The sequence below is a fragment of the Convolutriloba macropyga genome, chromosome 8, assembly GCF_964194025.1.
Source record: "Convolutriloba macropyga chromosome 8, txConMacr16.3, whole genome shotgun sequence".
Lineage (NCBI taxonomy): Eukaryota > Metazoa > Xenacoelomorpha > Acoela > Convolutidae > Convolutriloba > Convolutriloba macropyga.
In genome coordinates this window covers 6,001,348-6,016,740 of record NC_134475.1, presented here as the reverse complement: position 1 = coordinate 6,016,740, position 15,393 = coordinate 6,001,348, and the positions used below count along the sequence as shown (strand labels likewise).

Sequence of the window (15,393 nt, the reverse complement as noted above, 5' to 3'; positions counted from 1 at the left end):
TTACAAAATTATTACTATGCCAACCATATTTAGATCTCAATACAGATTTTAATAGCTCGTACTTGTGTAAGCAATACTCCATTAGGTTTGAATTGATTATTAACGAAGTGCTCCTAGTGGAACCTCTTCCGAGATTATTATTTATGTGAAAAGTCCTGGAGGCAGTGGTTTTGTAAAATAATTGTCGAGTTTTATCAAGCTTCGAAACTGATTGCTTTGAGCTAGTTATTAACATGAAAATTTTACATAGTTTATTTCTTAATGTCCCTTTTGCCTCATTTTACTGTCACCAGTTAACCGTGACTTTAACGCTATCACTGACGCTCGGTAGGTCTGTTACATAAATAAGAAAATACAACGGACTCAGGCTTGAACCTCGCAACATAGTTTTTTAGTTTTTGGCTTTCGGGAAGAAAATTTGTTATGTTGTGATTGGAACCATTTCAATCATATGGGTCTCAGTGTATTGTTCGAAAATATATGTTTGAGGTCTATATGTTCGACGTTCAATTTTCTCTAATACCTTTTAGTTTCTGTCGAACTAACACATCAATGTTAGCGTCTTTGGATCTCAAAACAAACCTTCTTCATAAAATTTTTGCTGATTTTTTAAAATGCTATTTTGATTGTACGTTATTCGATTGAAAATTGTACTCCCGACAGTAATTGATGATGATATAAGACGATAGAAATTTTCAACAAATTGCGATCTTTTTTTAATAAAATTACTTCAGCGTTCGACAAAAGATCGGTATATTTTCCTGCCAAAAAGCGTTTTCACTCAGCGTATTGTCAGAGCTCGCCTGACATCACCATAGTCGGTCCCTCTCTGGCTATGAACATGGCGTGGCCAACCGAGCGAGCCCTGGGCTCGGATTACTTCCCGTTCAATATTACTCTAGTTCAAGAAGTTGGTTGGCTGCAGACAAGAAGACCTACATCAATTTCAAGAAGGCCGACTGGGCTGGGTTCGACTTTGAGCCGGAAACTTGGTTCGACGGGAAACGACCCATAATTGTGTCAGGAGGAAATAAGACCTTCTGGAAGCTGGTAATGAAAGCAGTCAGCTGACACATTCCCCAAGGATGTATCACATCGATCATCCCACACTTCCCCTCAGAAGCTGTGAAACTGATGGATGAACAAAACAGGCTTCAATCACAGCAACCAAGCCACACAAACATCAAGTCCATAATCCAAGAAATCGGCCGGGTTGTTCCGGCAGGCACACAAGCGCAATAAATGGCTCGAATTCCTCAATGCTGTAGACCATAAGAGCGGAGCAAGCAAACTGGTCTACCATAAGAAACCTGAATGGCTCCAAAGGAAAATCGACTGCCAAAAAGCTAATCACTTATGGGACAATAACGACCAGTATTCCCAACAAATGCGCTAATCTGTCCAATCAACAATTCACACCACACCCACCAACCATAGACGATTCAAAAAGAGCGGTTTTAAGGAAGATCAGGCAACTGCCAAAAGAAAGAGCTGAATAGACAACAAATGAGGTATTTGAGACCATAAGATCAACGAGAAAGAGCAAGGCTCTTGGAAGCGAAAACCTGGCCCCCATCCACCTCCATGGGGCCAAAGGCCGTTAAATACCTCACGCAGTTGCTCAATTTTTTAATAAACTCGAAGGTGATCCCACAGAACTGGAGAACTGGGCGGGTGATTCCTCTACCGAAACCAGGTAAGAATCTTGAGGAATCTGAGCTACAGACCCATAGCTCAGCTCTCACCAATCGCCAAGTTGCTGGAAAAATTGATTCTCCGAGAGCTTGAGAGGCACTTCCATCTAGCGGACCACCAACACGGGTTTGGAAAGTTGATCAACCAAAACGGCATTGAACTGCCTGAACTACAACATTAAAAGTGGTCTCAACAAATCAAAACCGTGTCATCGCACTTCGTTGGTTGCTGTGGACCTCCAATCAGCTTTCGACAGGGAACTCTGCTGCACGACATCTGTAATACAAGCCTTCCCAATCACCTTAAACGTTGGCTAATGTACTACTTACAAGACCGTAGCACATTTGTAGATTATGGAGCTGCTCCTTCAAAGATCAAGCAAGTAAGATCTGCGTAAAGTCAAGCAAGTGGTTCTTCAAGGAGAAGTACTTTGCCATCTCCTCTTTAACCTCTCCATGCGGTCTCTTCCCACACCACCGGGTTACATTAGCCTAATAACATACGCTGACGATATAACAATCACCATGTTGATGAACTACCAGACAGTATAAACAAGTACCTCGCTGAGTTAATTGTGGGGTTAAAAAAGCGAAGACTTGTCCTGTCCGCCGATAAATAACAACCACTCTCCACCACATGGTGCAAAGAAGTAAGCACAGATCCCCAAGTCTTCATCAAAGGCGAAATATCCCTTTCTGCAATAACCCCGAAATACTGGGGGTATTCTTTGATAGCATGACGAAGTTCACACAGCATGCCAAGATCACAGGGGACTAAGTTCAATCGCGGAACAACACCTTGAAAAAGAGTGCAGGTATTACTCGGGGTTGCTTCAAAGAAACCCTAACTACCTCCTGCAAAGCAATTGGAAGATCTGTACTCAACTACGCGGCTCCGATCTGGAGCCCCACCTTGAGTTACACCTACTGGAGTAACCTGCAAGTAAAAAGATGCGGCTCTTCGTATAGCAACTGGCAACATCAGAATGTCCCGATTAACCACATGCACGTGGAAACGAAGATCCTGCATGTGAATGAACACAACGAACTGCTGTCCAAGCAGTTCCTCCTTGGCAGTTTCTTACCACAGAGCCGATCACTACACTACCGCAAAATCAGGTCAACGTGATGTTCGTCCACATCCTTTCACTCTGGGGGCAAGAGATCTGGACAAATACTTTCAACAGGGCACAACTACGATGAGTTTGTTAAAGAAGGGCCTGTCCGAACTCAGAAAAGCAGCTGAAAATGCAACCAAGAATCCATCAAAGCTGCTAGCTGAGCCGCCCACCGAAGTTGCAAAGGAAGAGGAAGTCCTGAGTAGGGAGACCAGATGCAAGCTTTCATAGCTTCGCTCAGGTTGCAATACCATCCTTCAAAACCATCCTCTGTGTACCATACTCTGTGTCAAGGCTCCCCGCACAATACAGAACACCTCTTTAACTGCCCTACAAATCCAACCCCACTAAAATTAACCTCACTATGGGAAGACCCTAAAGGTGCAGCAGAGTTCCTAAACCTTTAACCGGCGTGCTGACAGGGCACCGCCTTAATTGCGGAAACCTCCACTATAGCCTATCCTCACCGCTCCCCCTCTGCGGAATTGCCACAGGAGTCTCTCTCGGTCTTCCGAAAACAAAGACTGATCTTTGACTGCGAGTGGCATGCTTACACGCCCACGGTGCTGCGGGGCTTCTTCTTTCTTCTCTCTTTTGGAAGCATTTCCCTCGATGCCGAGCACAAAACCCCGACCACACCTCCACGCCATCACCTGGATCCTGATGGAGGGTCAAACGAGATGTGGACGGCTACAACAAAAACAACTCAGCGTTTTGTAATAACTGATGTAAAGTTCACTAAGAAGTTGTTAATTTACACGGTGATGATTGGTTATCTAGAGTAACAATGATTTCACTCAACTCCATACTTTTGTCTTAAATAAAAACATGGAGCTCAATCTATTGGAAATCTTACATGTCCTGTAAAGTAAACCATTCGTCCGAACTTTCTTAATGCATGCCTAAGAGTCCTGAATCTGAGTTTTATGAATCATAATTGGAGCTAGGGTTCCTCAAGAAACGAAAAGAGTGTTTGACATGTATTTCAAATTTCGCGTAGCTGTGCTTACTTGAGTTAGCATCATTTTTTTATGGACTGTTTTATTATTTTCTGATCGATATATTTGGCCATTTTTCTTATTTTGAATGTATCACATTTTTTGGCTGATTGACACATGCACAATGTTGTTGAATTGAGTCTTGACGTTTTTTTGTTACTTGCGAGCATTTTTTAAGGGCAGGTTTCGGCATTTTGGACCCCTCCCCCTCTATCTCATCTTCCTCACCCCCCCCCCCCCCCTGTACACGTCTCATCTCATCTCTCACACCCGCTCCGTGACCCACTCAGCTCTACCCTCCGCCTCACGCTTAAATCACCTCAGCTCAATGTTAGTCTTCCCTAAGACCAAGATTGCTATTACCAAAGCTACAACATTAGTCGGTTATGTGTCTTTTTTTAGCTCCGAGACCAGAACCGCCCAAGAACTACACCAGCTCTCAAGAAGAAACAGAAAATAAACAAAAACAACCAAACTCACACACTGTGAGGGAAGATAGCTTCAACGGCACCACAATGTCCAGCTATAACTCAACAACTACCCAGCATCAATACGAGACACTTGGCAGCCATACTTCGCAAGCGAACCAGAAGCCCTACATCATGCATCAAGTGTACGAACCACACAATCCTTTATCGTCACATATGGATCCTCCGTTCGTCGTTGATCAACTGAAAAGCACAGTTGTCGAGGAAGGGCGAACTGCCAACTTCAGAGTGAGAGTAATTGGTCGACCCCAACCTAAGGTTGTATGGCTGAAGGACGAGTCCCAAATTGATTTCAACAAAGAGAGACCTTCTCGATTGACACATGAGATGAACGGGGATGTGTACAAATTGACAATTAAGAATGTGACGCAAGGCGATAGAGGTATATACGCTATCAGTGCTGAGAATGACTTTGGCAAAGCGCTGAACTCGGCTGATTTAGATGTCACTTCAGGAAAGTCCCTATCCACAAGTTAGTAGGCGTTTTAAATACAGTTACAACTGAACTAAAATATATGTTTCCGATAAATATGTTAATGTGATATAAATGTTATATTAGCTCAAAAGAATTCTTTTTACTCTAAGAGCGATAGAAATCGTTGCTGATTTTCGGAACTCTCTTTGTCTCTATTTTTTTCTGAGTGGACAACACCCGTGATACTTATTGACCGAACATTTACTTCTATAGAATGGTGAACATGTCCTTGGAATTTGACCCAAAATTTTGTCCCAGAACCTGGTGGCTTTCCATGTGTTTGGTAATGGCTATTATGACAGGTTAGAACATAGCGTTGTTCTATTTTGACAATTTTGTTTAGATCCAGGAGCGCCTAAATTGTTGATGGGACTGAGTGACTCAGAATTGGTGGTTGGACAGAATGCGCTGCTGAAGTGTGTCATACATGGTAACCCCACCCCCAGGGTCACCTGGTACAAGGACAACCTAGAAATCATGGTCACTCCGAGGCACAAAATATACCACGTTAGTTCTGAAGTCAGTCGGGGTTCGTAACGCTGAAAAAAGCACGTGGAGTTCAAAAATGTGGCTATGTATATCGAAAAATCTGGCTATGTATATCGGAAAATCTGGCACTGTAAGAATTTTGCATTTTGAAACTTACGTGCGTGTCTCGAACATGATTACGGGCTTTCAAAATTGACAAACTCGAGTCGCCTCACTCATTGAGACCAGTTTTAACTGGGGCGGGTGCATTTGGTTGAATTTGGTCAATGAGAACGCTGTTGCGGTCATTGTGGCCAATGTTCGTTCAAACTCTGTCGTGAACACTCTGTCGTAATACCCACACTTTGAGAATAGAATTGAGAGCTCGGGTTTCATGGGTAACAAAAGCATCTTTTGTTTAGAAGGGCAATGAGTTCTCTTTGAGAATTGAGCAGTTTTCGTCGGTAGACGAGGGTGTGTACAAATGCGAAGCAGCCAATCAGCATGGAGCACTCTCGTCCTCTGCACTTCTTGCATTGGCCAGGGACTCCAAGGACAGGAGATATCTCCTGGCACCTGGTAAGAATCGAGCACGTCGATTAATTGTTGGAACATTTGTACAAATAATTATAGCTGCGAAGCTGCAAGCTGAGCGGAGCTATATTGCAGTGCTCTTGTTTTTTTTACAATTCAAAGAATTTGAATTGTATTGGGGCGCTGTCTTTTTACGACTCGAATAGGGGTATTGGAGAAGTCCTTTTTTTAAATCAATTTTATTGGAGTGAATTTTGAAGCGGGAAATGAAACACGTGAAAAAATTTGGAGTGTTTTTGTTGCTGAACAAAATGAAGAGTGGAGCGAAAAGAGAGTGGTTTTTTGTTCATATCGCTGTTTTCTAGAGACCGAGAAATTGAGGTGTGAAAAAATTCTGTAAGCGAGCGAAATTTTTTGTTCACGTGCGGCATTTTAAAGCAGTTTTTTTAAAATTTTTTTTGATTAAGAGGTTTTGTAATGATTTTCTTTTAATTTTAGGCTGGTTTTCGTAGTGGTTCGAAGGTTTCTGGAAATTTATACGAATTTTACGCTAATTCGGTGGTTTTTCATGTATTTTCTGATTTTTGGGCTAATTTTTGCGATTTTTTGTCTATTGTTTTGTTTTCCTGCCTCAAATGGGCACTGAAACGACCCCTATTACTTTAGCAATTTTTAGTTTACAAGTGATTAACGTTTTGTGGATATAAAGCATTTTTTGTTGAGAAATACGACGAAAAATGGCAAAAATTGGAACTTTTTTTTAAATTTTTTGCAGTTTCGTTTTTTTTCTGGTCTTTAGACAAGTTTCTTAGCCTATTATGCTTGCCTATTGTTTTGCGATCGTTTGAATACCCTATTGGCTGAAAAAATTTTTTCTATGAATTTAAAAATTCTCGTCAGTGGTTTTAGTAGGTACTAGTTGTGTTGATGAAGTAGTTTTGGTAGATATAGTTATTTCGGGGTCTCAATTTATGACAAAAATTGATCAGATTTTTTATCATGTTTTAATAGATTTGATTTTTTAAAAAACTTTTTTGTATAATGTTTTTGTTTCAAGGTAATCCTAATTTTTGGATGGCATTTAAGTGGATTTCCACTTCGAGTCGTTTCCGGAAGTCAAATTGGAGTAGTGATTTTGGTCACGCCGTCGAAACAGGAAATGGAGCGAAAAAGCGAGTGGTTTTGCGGCGCGAAATTTTTTTGCTCTAATTTTAAAGTAGAGTGAGAACACGGTGTTTGAACAAAAATTCGCTCTCTCGCTAGTGTTTTTTTTGTTCACATACGGCAATTTCACTTTGGTTTCTATTGTTTTTTCAATTTTTTGGATCGGATTTTTTTCTAAATGGTTTTCCCAATTCACTCATAGTCCGTTCTAGGTCTAATTTTTTGTTTAGTCAATGAAAATTCTTTGAATTGTACGTCAGGACTTCTCCTGCTATGTTTTTATTTTGTTTCGTCGTCTGACGCTCTTTTTTCGTTTTACATTTGTTCACACCTCAAAGCTGAAAAGTCAATCTTTCTGAATGACTTCTTCCTCTCACTTACTGATTTTGCGCGCGTGAAGTCATTTCTCACTCTCTCTAGCAAAAGTTTTTTGCATGATTAGATTTTGATCATGACTTACCTCACTCAATAAAATGACTTTGCACTTAAAAATTTAAGTTTATTTCGAATTGGTTTAAGGTCAAAAGAACTCATATGTGTAATAAGGGTCCCTAATGAACAGGCTTCTGCGCAATGAATTTTAACAAGCTTTATTAGTTTATCGTTTTTTTTACATAGCTTTTTGAGCGGCGTCGATAAGTTTTTCAACTTATATCTGTATCTGTTTCTATCTCTATCATACGGCACGCAAGTCTATTCTTTCGCAGCTATTCCGGCAATCTGCCGACTATGTTTTAGAATTGGGTTATTATCAGCAATCGTTACATATGGCAATAGAACATCAACTGAAGACTCTGTTGATTTTGGGCAACTTAATTTTGGGCAACTTAATTTTTTGCTACTGAGTCACACCACGTTTTTGGTAAAGTCGTCTGCAGGCATTCTAATTTGCTGCTGTTAGGTGTCAACCTGCCGGCTCTTTAGTGTTAAAAGATAAATCCATCATTGATGGAGAGCAATCCAATCGAATTCGAATTATTTGTATTGATCCTAGCCAATATATCCCCTCATTTTTTTCATATGAAAAGAGTTTGTCTAACTACGAATTGACATCAAAATAGTTCGACTCTAAAAGTATTTTTTCCGTTACAACAATCAGTTTTGCTATTCAATCACAATCGGGGTAATGGGAAATAATGGCGCTTGTTTTCGGTCAATCTGTTGGGTATGTTTCAGAGTTTTTTATCGCTTTTTTAAAGGTTTTCCTAGTCCATTCCTTGTCGATTTTAAGTCTCGTTTTTTTTAAAATTGTTGTTCAGGACTTCTATGTTTTTCACTTCGTTCACTAAAAATTTGTTTCTCGTCTCATGATTTTTGCTTCTCTAGGCTGGTTCCATTCTTCTCTCTTAGAAATTGCCGGCGAATGACATAGCTTCTTAAAACTTAGGGAGTTCCTGTGAATGACATATCTCACTGTTCTGTATTTTAGCTTCCAATGTGTTTGCTGGTACTACTACTACTGTAACAGAGGAGACAAGCGAGATGTACGCTCGATGCAATTCAACGGAGGAACAGACGAAAGTTGTGGAGAGACTGAAAGGAAAGATGATACACGAAGGTTTGTAGTTTAATAGCCATTAAATTTTTGACCTCAAATATGAAATTGGATCTTTTCCGTTTGTGTCCCACCAGCTTAGTGGGTGCATAATATTTGCACCGCCCAGAAGCACGTGCAATTGTTTTACACAATGATTTACTATGTAATGGAACGTGCTCTGTGACTGGGGGCGCCTAACGTACTGGGGGGGGGGGGGGGCACAAACGGAAAAGATCCGAAAAAAGTAATTGATTCTCCAAAATGCGTCTATTTTAATTTTGACGTCAAAAATTATAGACATTTATGACATGTGATATCCACTCCAAAACTTGCGTGTTCTGATTTTGTATCGATCAACGCATAAGTATTCAAAATGGAAATGTTTAAATTTCCATGACACTAAATTTCCAAGAAACTAGAGAGAGATGCAGCTTTCCGTCACCACAAAGCACTTCAAATCACAATGAGTTTTGTTTCTGGCCATAAATTCATAAATGTATAATCAAATTGCACAGATGGCATGCGATAGTGAACATACAGCTGCTCATGTAAAACTCTTGATCTTTATCCGTATTTTTCCGAAAAGTTAACCCATCATTTTTTGAAATTAAACAACAGATGACATGATTACGCTTCACAATTATCTTTAAAAATTTCAAAACAGTCTTGGGATTGTCTATGGCAATACTCCACGCTGTTTGCCATGTAAAACTAATTATGATTTGAAGGTTTAATTTTGTGGGGTCTGTAAAAAATTGAAAAAATTGCACGCTTTGTCAAAAAATGCTGAAATTCGAGATGTTAAAATGGCTTTGGAGCATGCCCTCCATTAACATATTTAAACCCCATTTCCTCGGTTAACCTCTTGACCTCCGGCGTTATCGGGACTTAAGCATTATCCGCATGTATATCAGGGCCTTGTGACTACTATAACTTTTCCTTAAGCAAACTATTCATTTTCTGATTAAGAGCAATTTATTTCAAGCAAAAGTCAAAACGTCAAGCTTGAAAAAGTCCCACAAGAAGTGAAATCGAAAGAATTTTCTAGAACAGAACGGCCAAGAGAGAATTTTGCGTAAAACAGACACACACGTCCACAAGAATTGCCTCAAACGGCGTCCGAAAGCAATAAGGAAAGTATTACATCGTGAGAAGCAAAACAAAACAAACTGACACCCCGTATGTCATGCAACTGAAGTTTCGAAATATATGTTATTAGCAGATCAATACGCTTCAGGTTTGCAAAACATATGAAACAAAAAAGTAGGGTACGCCCAAACGGAAGAGATAAGGAATCAAATTATTTTTTTAAATCGCAAATGGAATGAAATGCAGGCCCCATTAATTCTATTGTCAAATTTCGAGAACTGTTAGCTTAGTAGATTGCAGTAAAATTCGGTTGCAACAAAAACACACATGATATGACGCGCAAAAAAAGCTTTTAATTTTTGTCTAAGTCAGACTTGGTAAATAGTAAAAATGGCTTTGCAGCATGCCATCCATTAACATATTTAAACTGCATGTCCTCGGTTGACCTTACGTAAGTCTCCATCAGAATGAAAGCTCACACCACTAAGAACAAATTATGAATTCAAATTGAAAGAAGCATAATCAAAAGGGTTGCTTATAAAGTGTATTTGACGAATTAAAATTTCAGTTCTCGAAACTGATTTTACTCCGCTAATTGGCAACAAAATGATCAGTTACCTCCGCTTTTGGAGAAAAAGGGGTCTTTTCCGTTTGTGCCCCCCAGCTAATGGGAGCATATTACTTGCATCCCCCAGACGCGCATGCCTTTTTTACATTGTGATTTACTATGTAATGACACGTGCTCTGTACCTGGGTGGTGCATAACCTACTGGGGAGGGGGCGCAACAGAAAGATTCTAAAAAATTTTTTTGTTACATGCGTATTTTTTTTCGCAATTGAGTTATTTGGTTAAAAAAATCAGTGACTGAGTTGGTTAAAAACATAACTCTGATAAATCATTGTTCTGATAAATCATGTGCACTGAATTTTTTCCTTTGACTTTTGGTATCAGAAGTCCGAAAAAGTGAGAGCGTTGCTTTTGTCCGTTATTTCAGCGTGCAATTTTGTGGATTCTTAGGCCCTTGTATGTGACTGAATGAAGCCGTTCTGTGTTTATCATAGGACAACCCCTTGCTCTTTCCTGCCGTATCCACGTAACTCCAGAACCCGTGAGTTTCTACTGGGAGAAAGATGGAGTGCTTCTTGAGAAAGACAGCGAAAGAGGAATAATAATTGCAGGCAAAAATGACTACCAATCTCTCTACATTCCAAGTGTCACCATGGAAAATGCCGGAATTTACAGGTAGAAAATTTTTTATCATGATTACAGAAATAGTTTTATATTGTTAAGCATTGAAGCGTTTTTCGCTTCGAAACTTGCGGCAAGTACTGCTTTTGCAGTTTGTAGCAATTATTATAGTCCTGTTGGTTTTTTTAACGCGAAGTTTTTGTTCTGCCGTTTTTTCGTCTAACCACCGAATTCTTTGTCGTGAGAAACGGGATGAACTGGTAAAGACCGATGACATTCAGTCATAGCTGTTCTCTGAGAGCTTTTACTATTATCTAAGCATGCGATTCACCGAGACTTTTCAGGAAATGTTTCAGTATGACTCCCCCACTCTACCTACCCCCACCCTCACACCCACCTCCCCCAAGCACGGCCCCTCCCTTGCCTAGTAGAGATAGGATCCCAAAGGTTATGCTAAGACTGCTTAACTCGCCAGTCGTTTGAGAAAAATTTACCCGACGTTAGCGGGTCATGATTTGTCCTGCGGGCCACAAAAGGAGACTTCAATTATAATAACAATGTATGTTTGATATTTTTAGGTGCACTGGAGAGAATGCGATAGGGAGTAAGGCAGTGACAGCAGCAGAGATCATTGTGAAGCCAGACCTCTCATCAACCTCTGGAGTCTATCTAAACCCCCCTCTCTCCTCCAGAGAATCATCCTACAGCAGACTATACAGGCCCAACAGCCAAGTGTTAGTCAAAACAGATGTGTATATCATTAAATATGTCGAATTGCTTCGCAAAGTTTCACTTTTTAATTGCTCTTGAACGAAGTTCATAGCAAGTATTGTAAACATGTGTGTCTTTTTTATGCAAAATTTTTGCTTGACCGTTGCTGACCCCCCCCCCCCCCCCCCCCGACTGAAGCAGGCTGCAATTGATTAGAGCGCCCACTAGTCAAGTCATTCGAGAGCAATTATTCCGACGTTTAGTCGGTTATGTTTGGAAATCAAACTTGCCTAATTGTTTGCTATCCAAAAGGGCTGTGAGATTTTTCAACAGCAGGCGTTATTTGATATTATAAAGCCGGATGATTGCCAATTATGTGGGCAATGTAATTTTTTGCTATATAAATTATTTAATGGTATAGGATTTGAAATAGCTTTGAAAAGTCAATATGTACGTTTAATCTCCGATTCGACTGACAGAAAGGAGTCTAATTTGCACTTATCAGTTATTCGAACGTGTATAATACTTGTACAGATCTGCTGTAACATGCACTCAGAAGGCTTCTCTCCATGTCAGCTTGTTGCGGCTGCTCAAGAATCTCAGCGGAACCGATATATCACAGCCTCGTTCTCGAGCTTTACACCGGCCTGGTTCTTCACTGAATCTGATTGTCTAATGATCTCGGAGAAATAATTAGTTGCTCGGACGTATTAAAGGACTGTAACTTTAATTTTGTTGATTGAAGTTAAGAAAATCCTTAGTGATAATCTATGTTCAATCTCGTGCTAAAATTTGTAAGGCTTCAGCCAGTAGTTAGTATTGTTGCTAACTTCTTATAAGAACGCTCAACTAACCTAAAACTCTCAAGATCTTAAGATCTGGCAAAACTTAGCAAAAAAGAATAAAGTTGTTAAAGAATCAAATTTTAGTCTAATATGAGAGCCAACTGCTCTTGGTAACAGTTTCTAATGGTTCTAAATACCATAATGTTTCACTATTCAAGCAATGGGGTTAAAGTAAATAATCAAATATTTATCATTTATATCGTCATCGCTACTTGTTTCTGATTGGTTAATCAAGAAAGTGATTTATGTCATTGTTCACATAGTAAATGTCAAATTACTACAATATTTACTTTTACTGACAGAAGCACGGATGGTTATTACGTAGCCCTAATTGCCTCGAATGTATGTACGATATTTGACATTTAATGAACATTTAAAGTATCATAAAATAAAAATTAAACAAAAAATGACAAAATATCAAAAAGTGCCAATTTTGCACCATATACGTGCTAATGGCCACACTTGTGGGTCGGATGCAATAACGTTCGTTGAGTCCATGAGTAGCATAGAGGTAACCTTAACCATGTGCCATAACCTCGGGTTGCTCAGGTTTTGCCTTCCAAAATTGGGGGGGGGGGGATACAAAATTTCGGTGCCAACTTGTAAAAGTTTTCAGTTTCGACCATTTTTAATAGCCGCCCTCATCTTCTCAGCCGGCTATTATTGCGCTTGTATTTTTTTTTTTTACTTCGTCAAAATTTTTTTCGCTTTACCATTTTGCCGCTTTTTCGACTTTTTGCGTGAAATCTTTTTGACTTCTTCAGGCTAGTTTCTCTCTTCTCTCATTCTGCTTAAAGTGAATTTGAACATCAGTTGCTCAGCAACGCAATTCAAAATGAACAGAGTCGGTATAAAAAATTGAAGTCAGAAATAGAAACGGGATAAACCCATAAAGCCCAATTTTAGATGCCCGCTATTTGAACATCGTTCCTGTAAGTCTTAGTTACCACCTCTAATGCTTATTGGTGTTGATAGTAGCCCCTGTAGCCTCTCTCTAAGAAACAGAAGTATGTTCAACTACGAAATGCCATCAAAATAAATCGGACTTAAAAAATATTTTTGTACAAAAATCTTTTTTTTTTCAATATATTCTATTCGTTCAATCCCAATCATGCTTATTGGAATCAACGGCGGCTATTTTCCGGCAATCTGCCGGGTATGTTTGAGTTTTGACAAATTCCAATTTTTTTCAGTTTCAAAATTTATTTCTTGCTGTCTGATGGCTATTGTTGCTGATTTGAATTGGCGCCAACACAGCTAAAGTAAATGCAGTTAATTTCGGCGGCGTATGCTCGTTAATTGCTCTCGAAAGAAGTTTGATTTAATTATTGTAAAATTGCGTCTATTGTTAAAACAAATTTGATTTTTAAGTGAGATATTTAAAGATGCTGATAGCGAAATGGTTAATTCTTGAACCTCTCCTTAGTCGCCCCCCTCTTAATTAAATGGCCCCGCCTGCCGTTCGGGGGCCATTTGTTTTCTTCCAGCATTAGTGGGTTTGTCTACGCGTACTTTTGATGTGTGATCAGGTATCTGTATATTTAGCGTCTATTCTGTTCTATACTTTTTCGTGAGCAGCCCAGTTTTGCCCAACTGTCCTCAAAGTTATTCATGAGCAAATTTATTATTCAGATTATATATATTTGCTGCGCTTTTTCAGATCCCTTCGTTCTGCTCATTCTTCAATGCACAACCTATACCAAGCACCACCGACTGCTCTTGTATCTGGTCATGACATTGGCACCAATGGTGGTAGCAGGAGATTCGGATCTCAAGAGGCGCTCTCTATTGCAGAGGAGGACGAGGACAGAGATTCCAATGCAGACGGCGAATACATCACCAAGTCTACTGTAAGTGTATGCTGTGCTCGCAAGATAGCTGCTTTACTGCTCACGCAAGATTTCCGCAAATGTTGATTGGAGCAACATTTTGCTCGCTCTCTGATTTACTCTGATTTTTAATTAGCCGATTTGACTATTTTCCTTAACAAATGAGCACCATTCTCAAATATGGTGGTAATATCCTCTCACAGAATGAATGATGATCATTTGTTTCTCTAGCAATCAATCCACTCAAATCTTATGAAGTATTGATTCGAAATTCTGCTTTAGTTTATGGAACTTTTTGCTTTAATTTTTAAATAATGATTGCCTTGCCGATCTATGGTTTTTCTTTTCAATTGTGTTGAGTCATTGAATTGTATTTCAGCTGCTGTTTTCTAACAGTGTACAGGCTATCGTTTAAATGGTGCAATTAAGTTGTTAAATTGCAGGTGAAAACCACAAACAAGTCAGTGCATGAGTCTATGGTAATGCACCAATCTGGCAAAGGATCAGCATCATCGTCATCTATGCCCATTTCACGACTTCGTCCCGAAGATTCAAGGTCAACTGCCAGTCTCTACTCTGCTGTCAGTCAGCCACAGTATGGACAGCTGTTCAACCCCAGAGGCAGCAGTGAAGCATTACACAGAAGATCAACATCTGCTATTTCCACTGTATCTAACAAGGTGAATCAACCGCATTCCCTGAATCAGTCGATGTTATTTCCAAGTTGTGAGCTGACGTTTACTATATGTTGAGCTAACAGAAGAATTTTTGGTTATAGTGCGAAGTATTGGAAGGGCTTGGTGGACTAAGTTTTTAAGAGGTCTATGTTTGTATGTATACCAAGATTGACTGCTGTGATGCCAGAGCACAGTATTGAATCCAAGTCTAACATGAAATATTTTGGAGTAGGAGACAAAATCCCCCTTAACACAGTCAAAGAATCAATTTATAAACAGACGTGACAAGTTATAAGGTTATTGCATTCAACGTTAACCCATTAGCGTATAGAGTCTTAACCCTCAATTACGGTGACCTTTATGCAAGTAGTTATCAATCAGGCTTTCGTTCGTTTAAACTGTAATTGATGCGTGGTCGACAACTATCGTGGAAGACAGTGACGATTTGGGTTAAATTTTTTCAAGTAGAATGTACGTAAAAAAAAGAAAAACATTGTTAATTCCTTTGAGTATGAACTATAAAATACAGAACATAGTTTAAAGGCAATGTAGTGTTAAGAAGTATAAATGAAACAAA

At 39.5% G+C, this 15,393-nt stretch overlaps 1 protein-coding gene across 2 annotated transcripts in view; it reads left to right on the top strand.

The window, feature by feature from the left end:
- LOC142344413 (uncharacterized) overlaps positions 1-15,393 on the top strand; it is a 112,663-nt gene that overhangs the window by 85,409 nt on the left and 11,861 nt on the right. For both annotated transcript variants that reach the window (XM_075396032.1, XM_075396031.1), the window contains 8 exons: positions 4,213-4,770; positions 5,117-5,280; positions 5,664-5,820; positions 8,369-8,497; positions 10,628-10,808; positions 11,333-11,488; positions 13,971-14,160; positions 14,583-14,819. In XM_075396032.1, the coding sequence (XP_075252147.1) occupies positions 4,213-4,770; positions 5,117-5,280; positions 5,664-5,820; positions 8,369-8,497; positions 10,628-10,808; positions 11,333-11,488; positions 13,971-14,160; positions 14,583-14,819 (1,772 nt within the window). The remainder of the gene's footprint in view (positions 1-4,212; positions 4,771-5,116; positions 5,281-5,663; positions 5,821-8,368; positions 8,498-10,627; positions 10,809-11,332; positions 11,489-13,970; positions 14,161-14,582; positions 14,820-15,393) is intronic.